At 46.6% G+C, this 19,566-nt stretch overlaps 1 protein-coding gene across 11 annotated transcripts in view; it reads right to left on the reverse strand.

Moving 5' to 3' along the window:
- Positions 1–19,566, reverse strand: part of spri (Src homology 2 domain-containing protein sprint) — a 120,508-nt gene that overhangs the window by 58,457 nt on the left and 42,485 nt on the right. For 2 of the 11 annotated variants that reach the window (XM_076174041.1, XM_076174031.1), the window contains exon 1: positions 9,667–9,725. The exons of 3 other annotated variants lie outside the window; for them this stretch is intronic. Coding sequence is in view for 1 of the 8 variants with exons in the window: in XM_076174042.1 (XP_076030157.1) it covers positions 9,578–9,604 (27 nt within the window). In the remaining 7 variants the exon portion in view is untranslated. Of the gene's footprint in view, positions 1–8,946; positions 9,555–9,577; positions 9,729–19,566 lie in introns of those variants that run through there. 6 more of the 11 variants (XM_076174033.1, XM_076174034.1, XM_076174040.1 and 3 more) reach the window with 6 other exon arrangements.

Below are 19,566 nucleotides of genomic sequence, written 5' to 3' on the forward strand. Positions count from 1 at the left end.
AAGGGCTGTCGCTGGGCGGGGAGGCGACCCTAGGGGACGACGCCCTCATGACGGGTCGCAGGAACCTCCTCCTCCACCTCCTCCTTTTCCATTACGAATCCCGAGCGACCTTTTGGTCTGTGCTTTACCTCATATTGAAGATAATAGTGTCTGGCGAGGACCGAATTTATCCATTCCACCAAAGATTCATTACCAATAATTTAGAGTCTACTGCTGAACAAAGGCCTCTCCCAATTTCTTAAAATCGCAGGTACATGCCAACATCTGCCACATTACTCCTGCAAGCTTCACTATCCCCATCTAAGAACTACTATGCAAGACTATACACACACACACACACACACACACACACACACACACACACACACACACACTTACGCGCACACACACACACACACGTGGTCTATGCAAGCTATCTTCTTATCCTCTGGTACCCTGCCGCCCCTTTACACATCTAAAACAAATATTCTTTCCATCCAACACACACACACACACACACATACACACACACACACACACACACACACACACACACACACACACACACACACACGTGGTCTATGCAAGCTATCTTCTCGTCTTCTGGTACCCTGCCACCCCTTTACACGTCTAAAACAAATATTCTTTCCATCCAACACACGCAAACACATACATACACACACGCACACATGCACGCGCGTACACACACACTCGCACGCACGCACACACACACGCACATGCATACACAAAAAAGGCAGGATCCCAAGAGCGTTGTAGGATATATACAACACGAGTGTGACACGGACATAAACAGCGTCATGAAGACACACTTGACCAATCTATATCTCGGATTTCCCCGCCCTTGGGCCAATAAAGTCATCTGGCATTAGGCAACGTGAAAACGTTAAATTGAAGCCAAGCAAACAAGTCATCAAGGTCCTCCAGAACGCCGAGTTGCTCTGGCTGAGAAATCGACTTCTTGTAAAGGACAAACGCGAGGTGGTGGTGGAAAGGGTAGTTCGACACTTCCAGAAGTTTACGAAAGAGTACCAAGCCTTGCAGATACACACATGTAGATAGGCTATCGTAGTGAACGCCCTAAAACTCCTTACTCTATGTAAATATACGGCCTTTAAGAGACTGCAGTTCATCAATGTTTCATCAATGTTGTAGTCGAACATTTAAGACTATAACATTATTATTAAAAAATAATGAAAGAATGAAATTTTTTTTTATTTATATATATATATATATATATATATATATATATATATATATATATATATATATGGGATAGAAAAAAATGAAAATAGAAAAAAGAAAATATATAAAAATAAGAAATACATAGAATAGCAATAAATGAAATAATAGAAAATAAAAGATAAAATGGCAAAAAACTGTAAAACAAATAACTGTGCAATCGCAGCTACCTTACCCTCACCAACATTTCTCTCGAGCAACTTATTACCCACGTCGTCGACTTATTACTTATTACCTACGTCCCCATTACTTACATTACCACGAGTTTGTTCTATGCGACACGTCACATTTAAGAGAACGCTACTAATATTTAAGAATATTTCATTCTGCTAACACCACACGATTTCTTTTCCAACGTGGAAAAAAACACTTTGGGTTGGGGTGGGGGGTGTTGGTGGGGGGTGGGGTCCGGTAAGTACCGGAAACGTGGGCAGACGACCGGACGCCGCCGTCGCCCGATAGCCAGACAGCGGCGGCTCCTGAAGCCATCGGACCCGGTCATATCGCCCCTTATCTGTGGTCTTTATCTCAGATTCTCAGGTTTATTTGATTTCCATTGAGTAACCATCACGGAAAAACCTTGATATGCGTTTGTGTGTGCGTGCGTTTGTGTGTGTGTGTGTGCGTGTGTGTGTGTGTGTGTGTGTGTGTGTGTGTGTGTATGTGTGTGTATGTGCGTGTGTGTCTGTATGTGTGTCTGTGATTCACCATGGTCTTGGATCACGTGTTAGACTCGTGATCGACAGCTATTTCCTTCTCGGAAGAGAGCTCAAAGCTCATATATGACCGATCTATGGGTTATGCTGTGACCTTACAAGCACACACCCAACTCCCCGCCCACGAGAGTTGGAGTAACAACTCGCAGCGCAGCGATACTGAAATTACTTCAGCCCTGGGCGGGATTCGAACCAGGATCGCTGTAGTGGCAGCCGGGAACTCTAACCACTGCGCCACGAGGTGTGTGTGTGTGTGTGTGTGTGTATTCACCTTGGTCTTTGGATTGCGTGTTGGACTCGTGATCGACAGCTATTTCCCTCCCGGAAGAGAGCTCAGAGCTCGTATGACCGATCTATGGGTAATGCTATGACCTTTCATACACACACACACACCCAACTCCCCGCCCACGAGAGTCAGAGTAACGACCCGAAGTGCAGCGATACCGAAATAATTTCGGCCCTGGGCAGGATTCGAACCAGGTACTGCAAGCACCACCGTACTTCCCAGGCCAGTGCTCTACCAACCGCGCCACCGAGTCGTGTGTGTGTGTGTGTGTGTGTGTGTGTGTGTGTGCGCCCGTCTGTCTGTGCGTGTGTGTACATGCGCGCGCGTGTACGATTCTTTATCATTCTGATCAACACCAGACGGTCCTCCACAGGAGCTTGGTCACGTTATTCATACACTCTATTCTGTCGCCGTGTGTATGGTTATTAGGATTCGGGACGGGGTGGGGGAAATGTCTCATTTCCAAGAAGTCCGATTGGAAAAAAAAGTCTCAAAGATCAGTAAAATTCCACAATGTTTCTGATAGTATAAAGACAGTACTGACGATGCTATACTGGTAGTTCAGGTGGGATAGAGCGACAGTATCGATTCAATATATTGTTGATGATACTGACCATATAGGGACTATTGACAATCGCCTACCCTTAGCCAGATGAACAACTAACAAGCGCGTCACACTGGTGAACTGAGGGGGAAGGAGGTCAGTGACGAACGTCCTATGTCATCAAGGTCATCCCAGGTCACCTTACGGTAGTCGGTATAAGGCTTTGACAGGATGACGATTTTTATTTCCCAACGTGTGGAAGTACGACTGTCAATTAGTCAGCACAGGACTGTCAACAAACCTGATTAGCACATCAAATCCAAGTTTGGTCGCATGATATCGTACGTGGTGTGTGTGTTAGAGAGAGAGATAAAGAGAGAGGAGAGAGAGGAGAGAGAGAGAGAGAGAGAGAGAGAGAGAGAGAGAGAGAGAGAGAGAGAGAGAGAGAGAGAGAGAGAGAGAGAGAGAGAGAGAGAGAGAGAGAGAGAGAGAGAGAGAGAGAGAGAGAGAGAGAGAGAGAGAGAGGGGAGAGAGGAGAGGGGAGAGAGGAGAGGGGAGAGAGGAAAGAGGAGAGAAAGAGAGGAGAGAGAAAAGAGAGGAGAGAGAAAAGAGAGGAGAGAGAAAAGAGAGGGAGAGAGAAAGGAGAGACAGAAAGGAGAGACAGAGAGGAGAGAGAGAGAGAGAGAGGAGAGAGAGAGAGAGAGAGGAGGAGAGAAATTATTTCCTGCTGATACTGTCAAAGCAGCGGACACGAGCTTCGCGCACATGTACGCACGCACGCACACGCACGCACACACACACACATACACACACAAACACACACGCACACACACACACACACACAAACACACACACACACAAATAAAGAGAGAGAGACAGAGATAAGACCCGGCAAGAAAACCTCCCATAAGTTCGCGCCAGACCATTCTCCTCGCCTTTCAAAACAGGGGTGCTCAGCCTATAAACCTGAACTACCAAACACTGAACATCACGCACGGAGGGGGGGGGGGGGAAGAAGGGGGAGGACGGTCGAAATTTTCTCTCTCTCTCTCTCTCTCTCCTCTACAAGCCTCTCTTCCCCTACAAAACACCTTCCCCACATTACACGTCACCGTTGTATAGTTTTCTTTTCTTCCTCTTTTAGTCTATTCTCCGTCTACTCCTCGTGAGCTTTCCTGTCCTTCAATTCAGTAACATCCCTACGGACCAGACCCACGCCCCATTCTTTCACGGTTGGAGGTCAATCTCAACTCAACAGGCTGACAACGTCTACCGTTCCTCCATTCCACTACCTCGTTAAATTTCTTCTTTACCAAATCCGCCTTTTTAGTGCAATACTGTCCCCCAAGGATAGAAACGCTGGTTATTGGTGACGAAATGAGAGTGTTTTCCCCTGTCCTATAATGACAAGTCTATCTCTTCGGTAAATATAAAGATGTTTGAGTCCATTTTTTTTTTTTCGCTAGCGACGTTCTCTCGCGATATTTATATATGGGGTTCAAAATACTCAGAATGATAAGGGCTAGCCTATGATATAGTTAAGAATAACAGATGTGAGATCTAACTTTTGTTAAATATAGAGATGTCCGCATGTCTGAATTTGTCAAAAATCGCTGGCGACGTTTTAATTTGCGTTACTTATAAATGGGGTTCAAAATACTCAGAATTATAAGAGCTAGCCGATGAAATATGTAAGAATTACAGCTGTGAGACTGGCAAATATCATTATAAATACAGTCTCTTCCATGCGCATCACCTTGCTCAACGTATACTCCCTTAATCACTGTTTCTCCCTGTTCTCGGTCTTTCTGCTCTTCTCTTTCCTTCCACCCTTGATCCCAAAACTGCCCATCTGTCCCCTGTCATTCTCCCTCACATGCCTGTACCAACAGGATCCTCTTCATTCTCCTTCACTCGTTTCTCCTATATTTCTCCAATTTCTTAATTTATTCGGTTTCCAATTTTCCCAACACGACATGATGTTACCAAACCACTTGTCTCTATTGTGTCTTTTGCTTATGTTTATTACACTAATTGTCCAAATTAACTCTCAAACAGCCATATTACTCCATTGTGCTCTCCACCATACACCTCCTTCCCATTCATTGACATCTTATTAACCATACCTTTCTATCTCTCCTGTCATTCTTCTAGTGTACTACCTGTGTGCTAATGCCTACACGCATGCACACACGCACGCACGCACACACACACACACACACACACACACACACACACACACACACACACACACACACACACACACACACACACACGAATCAAGGAGACCAGACCTTGCACGCAAATGGCGACCTCAACACCAGATTCGCAACTGCCATTACACGTCACCGCCCCAGAAGTCTGCTGGTACGAGTGCCATGCTCAAGTGCTCTCTGAGACAAAGTCGCTAATGTGCTCTCAAAAAGTCTGAGATTGGCGGGAGGGGGGAGGGGGTGGCAAAGAAGACCTTACGCAAGCGAAGAGTGGCTTTAGAATCGTGGCACGCTAAGGAGTGGCAATTTTCGGTCATTACTGAATGAATGTGGGGGTGGCAACCGTTGGAGCCCCCGTGAAGAGAAGGCAGTAAAAACATTACAGGGGATGGCAGTCTCGAACAAAAGCGATCAGGCTAAACGGGTTGACACCGAGGCTTTTGTCAGTGCCTGTTAACTGCATCTTTGGCGAGTGTCGGTTGACGGCGCGCTTTGTGAACGCCAATTCACCGAAGCGAGGCGGCGATAAATGTGGATCAAATTCACTCCGCAAAGAAGCGCCAATCTTCCTTATCCTCTGGAATGACAAACGCAGCAATTGGATGGGTAGTCATGCATGCGCACGGGTACTTGTGTGTGTCAAAAATCAATTTGTCTATTGTACTCAAAAGTGCTCGCTGCCAACCACTCTACGAACGTTCAGCATCTTCAAGACGAGCCAAATACCCAACTATAGCAGTACGTGATTGTCCAATAGGACAGAAACGCTGGAAAAAATCTCTCTTTATGGAAAGTTATTGAACTTGTATTACTATTTTTTCGCTAAGGAATGACATAAAAAAAAATTGAATTTTTTTCTTCTTCGTCTTGACCCAACGCCAAAGTCGACAAAAAAAAGGGGGCTTCCATGAAAGCCGACAGCCGCTGAAAAAATGGCGACGAAAGAAAAATGCTAAGTATATTTTGATTATCTCGCATAAAACACGTGGCGTGTATCGAAAACGTGATGAAGAGCTGACAAGAGCAACCGGAGGAATGAAAGACTCCATTTATTTTCGCGAGGCGGACATTCCCCCAAACAAGCCTTATGACGTCACGTCAGCGCTACTTGAGGACTACGCAAATATTATGCCGTGAAGAGCAGAATAACTTGCACCAACAAATCTAAGTGTGCAATTACCATTCATCATGTAGTACAGAGATGATTACCACTAGTACTTAGTTATCTTTAAAAATATATATATATATATATATATATATATATATTATATATATATATATATATATGTGAGACATTCTGACAGGTTGATGTAAGCGGAATAGGAAACACAGAAGTCTTAGTCTTGAGTTTATTCCTGACTAGTTTCGCAGGTATGCTTTGAAAAAGCATACCTGCGAAACTAGTCAGGAATAAACTCAAGACTAAGACTCCTGTGTTTCCTATTCCGCTTACATCATATATATATAAATAATAATACTAATAATTGTGCAAATACTTTGGTTTTGTACACACACAAACACGTACATAAATGTAGGTATACCTGATGCACAAGGAACGCCGAGTTGATAAGTGTGGGTCATGAACACACGATTGGGAATTTCCTGTGCGGAACAAACGTCCGATTTACCCAAGAGCGTTTGATTCAGAAAACTTCGCCCAACCACTTCATGAGCCACAATACAACGTTATAAACGTGTGCGGCCCATACCCCCTAAAAGAAAACAAAAAACACGGAGAGAGAGCGAGAGAGAGCGAGAGAGAGAGAGAGAGAGAGAGAGAGAGAGAGAGAGAGAGAGAGAGAGAGAGAGAGAGAGAGAGAGAGAGAGAGAGAGAGAGATGACGACACGACAAACCTCAATACAAATCATGCAACTTCCGGTTCTGGCCTTGTATCGGCCGCCCTGCATGACAAAGCGATGTACCAGTACGTACCAGACAAGGCTCTTCTACACCTGACACTACAAGATTACAGACAATACAAGATTATATCAAAGTGCCATGGTGACGCACTTTGAAGGTTTTATTCTGGTTGGAGCCAAAGAACCCCCGCGACGTGACGGAGGATCAACGCTTAATTATCTCTCTACGAGCTTTAAAGGGTTAATTGTTGTTAACAATAGGGGTAAATACGATTGGCGTTAAACTCCATACCACCAGAGTCCATTAAGAAGATATGGAAATAGTTACCATCATGTACAGTCCAATTCTCACTCAAAACAACAACAACCACAATCACCATCAAATTTTCACTATCGTCATTAACAAGGCTATTGTACTACCACTGTCAACACCACAACCACTATCACCACCACAACCATCATAACGACCACCACCACTAATTACTATCACCATCATCACTACAACATAGCCACAACCACCACTATCACCACCACCACTACCACCACCACACCCATCATCAGAACCACCGCCACCAATTACTATCACCATCACCACTACAACACAGCCACCACAACTATCACCACCACTACCGTTACAACCACCACTATCACCACCGAAAACGCTAGTTAGCACCACTTCCACCTATTCAATCACTAAAATTCCACTCGGTTCGCTAACTCCACTGTCACCTTCAGAGTGCCACAGTAACTGAATATAACCACCTGGCGCCAAACACAAAGATCCGTGTCTCCAGGTTGAAGGGAGGAGGAGGAGGAGGAGGAGGAGGAGGTGGAGGAGGAGGAGGAGGAGGAGGAGGAGGAGGAGGAGGAGGAGGAGGAGGAGGAGGAGGAGGGAGGAGGAGGAAGGTTAGCTATAACCTTCATAGTACCCATTCCCTAACAGAGTTCAAGTGCCTGGTCTTGACTAGAATCAAATTCAAAAGTTAATTAATTCCAGGCACGGTCCTAAACCCCACCTTCAGCACGCTGACGTGATTTATTGATCTTACTCTGGCTAAGAACAGGCGATGTTTATGAAACCGTGGAAGGGGTGGGTGGGCGGACCTCCGTCTGTTTTTAGCCAGAAGAAAATTAATCAACTAAGCCACGCTGTTGAAGGCATCACAAGATATCCCCATCGCAAACAAGGAAATGCCAACGCCCCCAGCCGCAAAGCCGCCCGCTAAAGCCAACAAAGCCACCCATCGCAGCCGACAGCCTCACCCCCGTTCCCCTCCCCTTCCCTCGTGGGATTAATCCCCGCCATTAGCCTAAATCTAGCGCAATCAGTGCCACCTACACTAGGTCGCTTGCATATTCAGTGCCTGACACTTGATTCAACATCTGCAATACGGCGCCACTATGCAACCCTTTGTCACTTGCGTTATCTGGTCAAAGATCTATGAGCACTTGACCGACTACACACCTGTGTGCTTAGAGCAATTTCACTAATCTAATGCAAAATATTAAACCGATCAAGCTCTCTAACTTAACTACACATCCTTTAAACCCCGTGAAAACAATATATAAAATGACGTTACCATTGGAAACCTTAATGAAAATAAAACAAAAAGATAAATAATCAAATTAGACAAATAAATAGAAAAAGCAATAAGTATTCTCTATTAAAAAAAAGAGGGAAAATCGCTTCAAACTAGTGTATAATCCTCACCCTTCCCTCCCAATATACCTTCTCACGCACCCGTTCTCTCCTCGTATGGCGGCGGCGGCGGCGGCGGTGGCAGCAGCAGCAGCAGCAGCCCCTGTCAATAGCTGCATCTGTTTCTACATCCACGATGGCAATTACCATCTCCCCTCAACCACGACAGTCCCATATGCCATCTACCACCACCACTATCACCACTACCACAACTACCACCATTACCACTACCACCACCATCACCTATGCTCACCACTGACTAAACGTTACTTTTGCTCACCAAAGCACAAGCATCCCTGTTTCAATACTATCACCACTCTAAGGTATCACCACACCACTATCACCACTACTGGGTTATTATCACCTCTATGAATATCACAATATGGTACCTTGATATCACCACTACGTTTTAGTAAGCTCAGCTACGACGCTGTCATCACTAGGCGTATCACCACACTGTCGAATCATCACTTCCATCATGCCATCACCATCCATGGGCAGGTACATCACTATCATCACTATCACCATTAAAGCACCATCACCACTAAAGGAGAGCATCACCATCACACCATCACCACAACGGGGCACATTTTCACCACCACAAGTATCATCCCCGTAATGAACACTTATCACTATCACCACTATCATACACCATCACCGACATAAACACAATCCCCATCACTGATGTAGACATTATCACCATCACCGAAATATACTATCACTATCACCGAAGTATACCAACACCATTATCGAAGTATACTATCACCAGGTATACTAGCATCATCACAGAGATATGCCATCACCATCAACGAAATATATTATCACCATCACCGAAACACACTGTCACCATCACCGACGTACACACTATTACCACCAACAACGTATACGCTATCACCATCGACGTGCACATTATCACCATCACCGACGTGCACATTATCACCATCACCGACGTGCACATTATCACCATCACCGAAGTACACATTATCACCACCACCACCAACGTATCACCATTTCTGTCACCTTTTGGGTTCGCTTCTCCATCACCATCCCTTGTTCACGGGTCTTTCACCACCATTATCACCACCACCACCGGTGCTGCTACTGCTCACCACCGCAGGGCCGACACCGTGGGACCGACTGCGCATGCCCACCTCTGATCACCGCGAACAGCGCACTAACCGCATCCCACCCAGCCACACCACGCGGACGCGCACCCACGCGGGCACGAACGCACGAACGCACGCACGCACACGCACGCGCGCACTCAACCGATACCGTGGAAACATACGTGCGTGTGTGTGTGTGTGTGTGTGTGTGTGTGTGTGTGTGTGTGTGTGTGTGTGTGTGTGTGTGTGTGTGTGTTTACCTCATCGTATGTACCTTATTGTACATACATATACCAAAGGCTTTTTCCCCCTACACGGGAGGTAGCCTTATTGTAGTATACAGAAAAGAAGCAACGCTCGTGGGGTTTGTCTCTTACATTGTGTGTGTGTGTGTGTGTGTGTGTGTGTGTGTGTGTGTGTGTGTGTGTGTGTATGTGTGTGTGCATTCAACACTTGCGTGCACATTAGTTTCTAACCTCCATCCCCTCCGATACGCACATAAACACACACAAACCCCCCCCCAAAAAAGAAAAAGAAAAAAAAAAACATGTGCACAAGTGCACACTCCTGTGCCGTCGCGGGCGGGGCAGATGGAGGCACTCACCCCAATCCCCCCCACCCCCGCATCCCTCCTTCCCCCCCTTAGGGGGAGAGGGGAGGTTATCATAAGACCTTATCTCCAATTGTCAGTCTTATGCTTCCCCCCTGCCCCCTCCAGTGCCACCAATACCAACATTCCACACTCCACATCCTTCCTTCCTCCAACTCTTCACCAGGATTCCTCCTCTCCTCCTCTTCTTTCTCCTTCCTCTAGCTCAATCTCCTCCTTCCTCTCCAGCTCATACTCCTCCTTTTCGTTCTCCAGTACCCATTCCTCTTCCTCTCCCTCCTCCCTCTCCTCCTCCTCTTCCTCTATCTTCTCTCTTCAGCTTTCACTCCTCCTCCTACTCCCTCTTCCCTCTTCAGCTCCCACTCCTCTCTCTTCCCTCTCCATCTCTCACTCCTCTTACTACTCCTCCTCCTCCTCTCTCTTCCTTCTTCACCTCCCACTCCTCCTTTTCCTTCTTCAGCTCACACCCCTCCTCCCTCTCCTCCTGCTCCTCCTCCTGTTGCTGGTCCAACTCGGCCTCGATCAGTAGACAACCCTCATTGTTCGCTCGCTTGGTTCGAGGGGGAGGTCAGACTTGGCTTCGGCCTTCCCTCTCCAAGAAAGAGCTACCTCCAGTAGAGACAGACAGACAGACAGACAGACAGACAGACAGACAGACAGACCGCCTTTCCCTGCCTTCACCTTTGAGCTTTTCTTAAAAAAATCAAGGAATAAGATAGAATAAATGAATGAATAGAAAAGATTAAATAAATGTATAAATGAATGAATTAAATGAATTAAAACAAAAATGAATAATAAGTGAATGAAATAAACAAAATGGAGAGATAAAATAATATCATACATACACACACACACACACACACACACACACACACACCGAGTGAATCATCGGGATTCAACGAGATTCGATAGTTTTCTGTGCCTTGAAGAAATTTTCTCTTGGAAAAACCTCTAGAGTTACCCAGAATACGGGCAATGTATCGTACGCGGTACTGGAAACGTTAGCATTCTCAGACATGACTTTATCCTCCCTCCTTTCCTCTTCCTCCCCTCCGATTCTTGTCTCCTCCTCCTCCTCCACGCTCCTTCCTCAACCTTTCCTTTTGACGCCATCCCACCCCCCGCCACGGCTACCCCTTTCCTCCCTCTTCCCCTCCCTCCCGCACTCATCCTGTGAGCGGGTGTGACGTCAATTTGGACCCTGGTGACGTCACGGGCCTCCGCTATTCATCAGCTGGTTTGTCTCATTGGGTCTGGTTGACTATCCTCCGAACAGAAGGAAGAAGAGGAGGACGAAGAGGAGGACGAAGAGGAGGACGAAGAGGAGGACGAAGAGGAGGAAGAGAAGTAGGAGGAAGAGGAGGTGGAAGAAGAGGAGGACGAGGAGGAAGAGGAGGAGGAAGAGGAAGAAGAGGAGTAGGAGGAAGAGGTGGAGGAGGAGGGAGGAAGAGGAGTAGGAGGAAGAGGTGGAGGAAGAGGAGGTGGAGGAAGAGGAGGAGGAAGAGGAGGAGGAGGAAGAGGAGGAGGAGGAGGAGGAGGAGGAAGAGGAGGAGGAGGAAGAGGAGGAGGAGGAAGAGGAGGAGGAGGAGGCGACTTCTGACCGCGGATTCTGCTATGTCATAGAAATGGACTGACCGTAGACGCCTCTCCCCCCTTTCATTTTTCTATTATGTTTTATTTTACCTGTCTGTTGCTATGGTAACGTCGCGTCAGTTTCTGTCAAGCTCGCGCACCTGTCAAAAAAAAAAAAAAAAAAAAAAAAAAAAAGTGGCGAGGGGGAACTCATTTATGTTCATCTATTTCATGTTCTTGGTTCCCCTTATTATTCAAACCATCTTCTCCCTATTAACCCCCATTTCTCGCCTCTTTCTCCTCTTTTTCTTTATCCTTTCTGTCTCCTCCCATACCGCCACTACTATCACTTCGTTCTTCATATATTCCATCTCTTTCAAGTGGACCACAATGGAAATAAGCTTACATGCTTTTTTGTGTTATCCTCGGCATTTGTAATTGTTATTTCGAACTATGTGTTCTTTTCTTTATCTGCACTTCATGTATATTGATTCAATGCCAAATAAACTTGTTATTATCATTATTATTATTATTATTATTATTATTTTCACAATTTTTCTCCTCCCCTTCTTCGATCGCAGACTTTTTCACACGAAAGAAAACGAGACGGGGATCAGATGAAAGAAAATGGGACAGGGAGCAGGTGAAAGAAAACGGGATAAGTAGCCGGGGGGGAAAGAAAACGGGACGGATGGGGGGGTTTATTAAAGATTAGAGAGGGGGAAGCTGAGAGAGAGCAGTAAGAGATGGGGAGGGGGGCGGTGAGGAAAAGATAGTCGAGATAGTGGAAGAGGGATAATGTAGGTGAGAAAATGTAGGTAAATGAAGGTGAGAAAATAAGAGGTAACTATTGGAAAGCTGAAACGTGGTAAAAGGAGACAATGAAGAGGAAAAGGCAAATGAACATAACAAAGGGATATGGGAGGGAATTCATGGATGTCGGGAGAGGGAGAGGGGAGACAAAAAGAGGAGGGGAGGAGGAAACAAAGGGAATAGGAAACAAAGGGAAAATAAAATTGGAGAAATGTATATTTTTATATACATATATATATATATATATATATGTAATGGACGAGGAAATGGAGTGAGGGGAAACTACAGCTGGGTGGAATGTAGAGAGGGGAAATGAATAGGCCATGATAAGAGAGAAGAGGAGAGAGGGAGAGAGATAGAGGAGAGAGGAGGGAGAGAGAGAGAGAGAAGAGGAGAGAGGGAGAGGGAGAGGGAGAGAGAGGAGAGAGAGAAAAGGAGAGAGAGACACCGAGGGGAGGACAAGTCAATTACAAGGGAGGAGAGTTAGGAGTTATCTCCAATGACGGATGGGCCGAGGAGACGGGCACTGAGCAAGTGCAGAGGGGAAGAGGGAAGGGAGGTGAGGGGGAGGTGGCAGCAGAGAGGGGACAATGAAGAGGGGGACAGAAGAGAAGAGATAGGGGAAAGGAGGGGATTGGACAGGTACATGTGAGAGAGCGGGGGAGAGCGGGGGAGGGGAGAGCAGGGGAGGGGAGAACGGAGGAGGGGAGGGGAAAGCGGGGGAGGAAAGAGCGGGGGAGGGGAGAGCGGGAGAGGGGAGGGGAGAGCGGGAGAGAACGGGGGAGGGGAGGGGAGAGCGGGGGAGGGGAGAGCGGGGGAGGGGAGGGGAGAGCGGGAGAGAGTAGGGGAGGGTGTTTAGGCGAGGTGTATTGGAGGCAGGGTTGGGCTCAAGTACGACTGTACTAAGTCAGAGTACCTGGATATTTTTCAAGTACAAGTATAGTCATTTGCTATGTACTTAAGACCATGTCATTGTACTTAATTTAGTGCTTTTCGTATATACACATTACGTACACCGTTAAAAAGTGTGATTTGATATAGTGAGGTAAATGAAAATTCTACATTTAGCACATCAATGCTTTTATCACAGAATTGCAAAACAAGAACATAAACTTGAATAAGTAATATTCCCTATGTTGCATATGCAAAAAACTATCCATACATTTATCATATAAATAAAAAAACATGCAGAGTATAAGCGTAGGTGTCAGGCATTAAAACATGCCCGTTGTTCTATATTAATGATATAGGTTGACAACTAAAAACAATACATAAGTGCAGTGTAGAGAGTGGACTGGAATTAGGAAATTTATAATTTGGGGACTTGGGGAATTTGCGGATCATGCGGAACCTAACCTACCCTAACCTAACCTAACTCAGGAATAAACGCGTTCACGCTTGTTGAGCACTGAGGTGCAGCACTGGCTCTACCTACTGTACCATGTTACCAATTGAGAAAATGCTACATAATTATGCTCCTTTACCCTATATTACACTATAGTATCATAACATTCAATATACGTATTTACCCAACAGCATCATCACAAAGTTCGCTAGAATCCATGTACAGAATATAACTTTTGATTAAATACAATATATTTGTACTTTAACGTACTTGGCATTTTTAAAGTACTTTGGGTCTAAGTACAAGTACCATTCTATTTTTAAACTCCAAGTACAAGTACAAGTACATATAATTGGACCCAACCATGGTTGGAGTATCGCCAAGGGCGCTGTGCATGAAGAGAAAGAAGGGCGAGGGGATGTCAGGGCGAGGGGTGGGCGAGGGGTGGGCGAGGGGAAACGTCACAAAACAAAACGTCCAGAGCGCGAAGTTTTCAAATCTCTCTCGACAGACGAAAACAAGCAAGACTGGGTGTTGGTGCCTGAAACTGCCCCCCCCCAACTCTCAAAGCCATCAAAAAGCTCCCAATCCCTCCTTCCCTCCCTCCTCGTTCAAGTTCAAAAACCCCTCTAAAGAAATCCCCCTCCTTTCAATCCCTAGCCTCCCATATACCCACATCCCCGTCTCTTTCCCTGATTAATCTTTTTTCCCGTCTTCGCCATCAGAACTCTTCGTCTTCGCCATCAGACTCTTCGTCTTCGCCATCAGACTCTTCGTCTTCGCCATCAGACTCTTCGTCTTCACTTTCCGTGTCCTGAAATTCGTGTTTTTCCTCTTTCCTCTGTCTGTCCAGAGGTCACCTGGACCAACTCTCCTCTCTTCTTCTCTTTCCTTGTCTCTCCTCTCCTTCTCCTTCTTCATTATTACCCATTTACACTCTTTCCTTCTTCCTCTTTCCTTCCTTCCCTCTCTTCATTAATCTTTCTCTCTCTCCCTCTCTTTTCCTCCTTTCTTCCATCCCTCTTTCTTTCTCTCTTTTTCTCTATATCCCCTTCTCCCTTCTTACCTCTCTCTATTCCGCCCTCCCTTCCTTCCTCTCTTCCTCTCCCTCCCTTTTCCTTCCTTCATTCTCTCTCGTTTCCTCCTTACCTATCCCCTTTCCTCCCTTCCCCTTTCTCGCATCCCTCTCCCCCTCCCTCCCTCTACCTCAAACACACACTTAAACAGAAGTACAGTATATCAGACGTAAACTATTGTGTTTTAACCGCTCAGTTAACGCATCGTTTTCCGTTTAACAGCCAAGTTTAGAAGAGTAAAATCTGGTTAACTTTTCTCACGGGGACCTGAACGGGGGGAGGAGGAGGGGTTACCGATGGTAAAGAGGTTGGTTCCACCATCCCTTTACCACTATGTTGTACAGTTGGTCACAAGGATAGAGGTTGTATGGCAATCGCCCTCTCACCCTCCCGTGGTGGGAAAACAATTCTTTTGTTGAACATTATATACAAGAGCAAGAGAAGGATATACTTACACATGTGTAAGCAGGCAGACAGGCAGGCAGACAGACAGACAGACAGACAGACAGACAGACAGACACACACAAACACGTGTCTCACACACACACACACACACACACACACGTCTCCCACACATACACACACGCATACGCGAGCGCACGCATGTACAAGCACGCGCACACACGCACGCTCATACAGACGCACACACACAAACACACACACACACAAACACAATCACACGCGCACGCAAGTACGCACGCACAAAAATGCACACACGCACGCACAAGTACGCATATACAGAGACAGACAAACAAACACACACACACACACACACACACACACACACACACACACCACACGCGCGCACGGTCAAGCACACACGTATACACGCACGCTCACACATACAGACAGACGCACAGACACACGCACACACTTACAGACAGACGCAGACACAGACACATATGAAGACACGCACAAGTTCTGCCCAACACGGCAAGCAGAAAAACGAGTTTACCTCCTGTGTTTGGGAGAGATAGAGTGTCGAGGTAGAGGAGAGGAGAGGAGAGGAGAGGAGGTGAGAGAGGGAGGGGAGTCGGATGGGGGAGGGGGGAGTAAAACACGAATGGAAACTAGCTGACAGATACACGACGCCGATGATGACTGAGCCAGATAGTGGAGTGATGGCAAGTACATGGCAGCGTCGATTGATCAAAGTGTAAGAAGGAAAATGAGAATGAGGAGAAAGAGGCGGAGGAAGAGGAGGAAGAAGAGGAGGAACAGGAGGAGGAGGAACAGGGGGAGGAGGAACAGGAGGAAGGAGATGAGGAAGAGGAGGAGGAACAGGAGGGAGATGAGGAAGAGGAGGAGGAACAGGAGGGAGATGAGTAGGATGAGGAGGAAGAAGAGGAGAAAGAGGAAGAAGAGGAGGAGGGGGTAAAGGGAGGAGGGAGGAGAGTTGAGAAAAGAGAGAGGAGGGAGAAAGGAGGAGGAGGAGGAGGGAAAGAGGAAGAAGAAAGGAAGGAGGACGGTGCAGGGAGGAGGGAAGAGGGGAAGGACGGACGGAGGACAGAAGGAAGAAGAGCCGGGAGGAAGAGGGGAAAGGATAGAGGAAGGTAGAGGAGTAGGAGGAATAGGAGAGAAGAGGAAGAGGAGGAGGAATGGGAGAGAAGAGGTAGAAGAGAAGGAGGAAGAGGAGGAGTAGGAAGGAGGAAGGTAGAGCAAAAATAGGAGAGAGGAGGTGCACTCCGCGATGCAGGTGGAGGGCGTGTCCAGCCACCCTCGATCTCAGTACGGAAAGCTCGACTTCGGGCGAAGTCCGGAGCCAAGTGCCGAAGAAGACTGGCATTGGCTGGCACTCGCTGGCACCTTTGCGATGTGACACCTGCGGAAGTGTCTTGTCCAGCGTCACCTTTGTGGTGCCAAGGTGACACCCTATCTTGGCACTGCAGCAAGCAGACTTCTTGTAGTCAATACAAAGGATTCCACTCATCTTAAGAACAGCCTCTGTTAAGCCAGTGGAAGGAGGGGGAGGGGGAAGTGGGAGGGGGTCGGCGACCTCTGAGAACCTAAGTTGTTGAGGGAACCTTGACGCAACCCCGAGAACCTATTACTGTCCTTTTGAAAAGTCTTCAGATCAATTTAAGATTTGATTTAGTTGAGGACACCGCCGTGATCGGATTCTTGGTCAATATCGCTTCAAACGGCCCCCCCCCAAAAAAAAGGGGGGAAGGGGGATGGGGGTCTTTCTCTAACAGCGAGGTCTCGTAGGGTTATCATACTGGGCTATTTTACCTCCTACCTGCAATTAATCGGCGGTACCACCTACCTCCAGAATTTTCCGCCGTAAAATCACTACGGCAAACTGTTCTGTTATTTCAACAATTTACTTATTATCTAAATTTACATAGTATTTGATGTGTTGGGGGGAAATACTTTCCTCCAGCATATCACATTCCTTCCCGAAAGATACGGGCTGCAAATATGCTCCAATAGCCGAAGGAAGAACAGCCCACTGTGACAACGCTTTCACGTTTGGGGTTTCCCTGCAGGCAGTTCTTGGCCAGGCCTGGAAAACAGGTCTGCTTTCAAAAGACCTCGTTACCGAGACCGAAACTTCTGACAATGGGAGACTATTTCATTCGAGACTTCAGACCTCCCCCCCCCCATCCACCTATCCCCTTTTCGAATGCCGAACAGACCGAGCCCCCGGGCCTGGTTGGCTTGACACGCCGCGGGGGGAAGGGTGGGGGAGGAGTAGGCGGATTACAGAGGGGGAGAGTGAGAGTGAAAAGAGGAAGTGTATATATATATATATATATATATATATATATATATATATATATATATATATATATATATATATATACATACACCAAAGACATTTTCCCCTTACAAGGAGGTAGCCAAAAACAAATGCATATATATTGTATACATATATACTATATATATTATATACATGGGACTATTCCACTAACCGTGGACGAATACCCTGAGTTGCACACAGCCTTAACACTGATTTGTATTAAGTTCTTATTTCTAAAAGAATCAGAAATATACTTGAAACCGCACACACACGCGCACTCACTCACTCACTCACTCACTCTCACACACACACACACACACACACACACAAAGCCCTTTTCCCTCCTTATAAAGGGGTAGCCGGATCCAAGCACCCACCCACTTCATCCACATTCAGACCCATATGGACACGAAGACACTCCTTCCTTATCGCTCTAGTAAGCCCTCCATACAAGAGGCGAGAACCTATTTATCAACTGTGGTTCTGTAAGTTTGCGTACGAACACGACGGTACGCCTCAAGTGGCCGACTCGAGTAGCTTCCATTTCGCAAACAGTTGTGGTCTATTTTATTTACCTATCTATTTATTCTAAAGGATGTAAACTAATGTTAAGTTCTTCAGGAGACTAAGCACTGACTCGATAACTTTCCAGATAGTCTTTTTTTTTAAACTGGCCTTTACGGAAGCTTCACAAAGATATATTCGCAATCTAAGAAATGACAAAATCGCAAACCGCAGACCTCGGAAAAGGCTAGTGTATCCCAAGTTAACTTAATCTCTACCACACAGAGAGATTTCTTTTTGTGGCTGCCGCCAGACAATTCCATTCATCTCCGTGGCATCCCCCTCAGCAGCCAAAGTTGTTGGTAACCGAGACACCTGTCGACAAACTTTGTCTTGCAGGTTTTGTCCTTTCTCTCTCTCTCTCTCTCTCTCTCTCTCTCTCTTTCTCTCTCTCTCTCTCTCACACACACACACACACACACCCTCTCTCTCTCTCTCTCTCTCTCTCTCTCTATGACTCTCTCCTTATCGACTACCTCCGATTTGCAGGTTTGCTCTCTCTTTTTCTTCCCCCCCTCTCTCTCTCTCACTCTATGTCTCTCCCCTTACCGATTACTTTTGCCTTGCAAGTTCTCTCTCTCCCTCCTTATCGACTAGCTCCTTGCAGACTCTCTTGCTCTGTGTCTCTCTCTTTATCGACTAGCTTCGCCTTGCAGGTTCTTCAGTCTCTGTCCCTATACCACGGTGTCGTCGTTCTTCTCCGCACGTCCGTCCTCTCCCTTGGCGTCACAAACGAAAACCAATTTTATGGTTGAATATTACTTTCCGTCTCTTACGCGAGGAAGTCTGAATGAAAGGAGGAGGAGGAGGAGGAGGAGGAGGAGGAGGAGGAGGAGGAGGAGGAGGAGGAGGAGGAGGAGGAGGAGGAGGAGGAGGAGGAGGAGGAGGAGGAGGAGGACACGCCAAGCCCTACGACACAAAAGCAACGGATTAACTGTTGTGTGGGAAGGGAACTTTTTGACAGAGTCCGCTGAACGGACGGCCTTTTTCTTTTTTTAGGAAGGGTGGGGCTTTAGGGAGATTAGGTAGGGTTGGGTTAGGTTTAGTTAGGTCTGGTTAGATTAGGTTAGGTTAAGTTAGGTTGGGTTATGTTATATTAGACTGGGTTAGGTTGGGATAATTCAGGATAGGCTAGGATAGGCTAGGTTAGGTTGGGTTAGGTTGGGTTGGGTTGGGTTAG

This window comes from Oratosquilla oratoria, chromosome 35 (assembly GCF_046742065.1).
Source record: "Oratosquilla oratoria isolate Oo_2021 chromosome 35, ASM4674206v1, whole genome shotgun sequence".
Lineage (NCBI taxonomy): Eukaryota > Metazoa > Arthropoda > Malacostraca > Stomatopoda > Squillidae > Oratosquilla > Oratosquilla oratoria.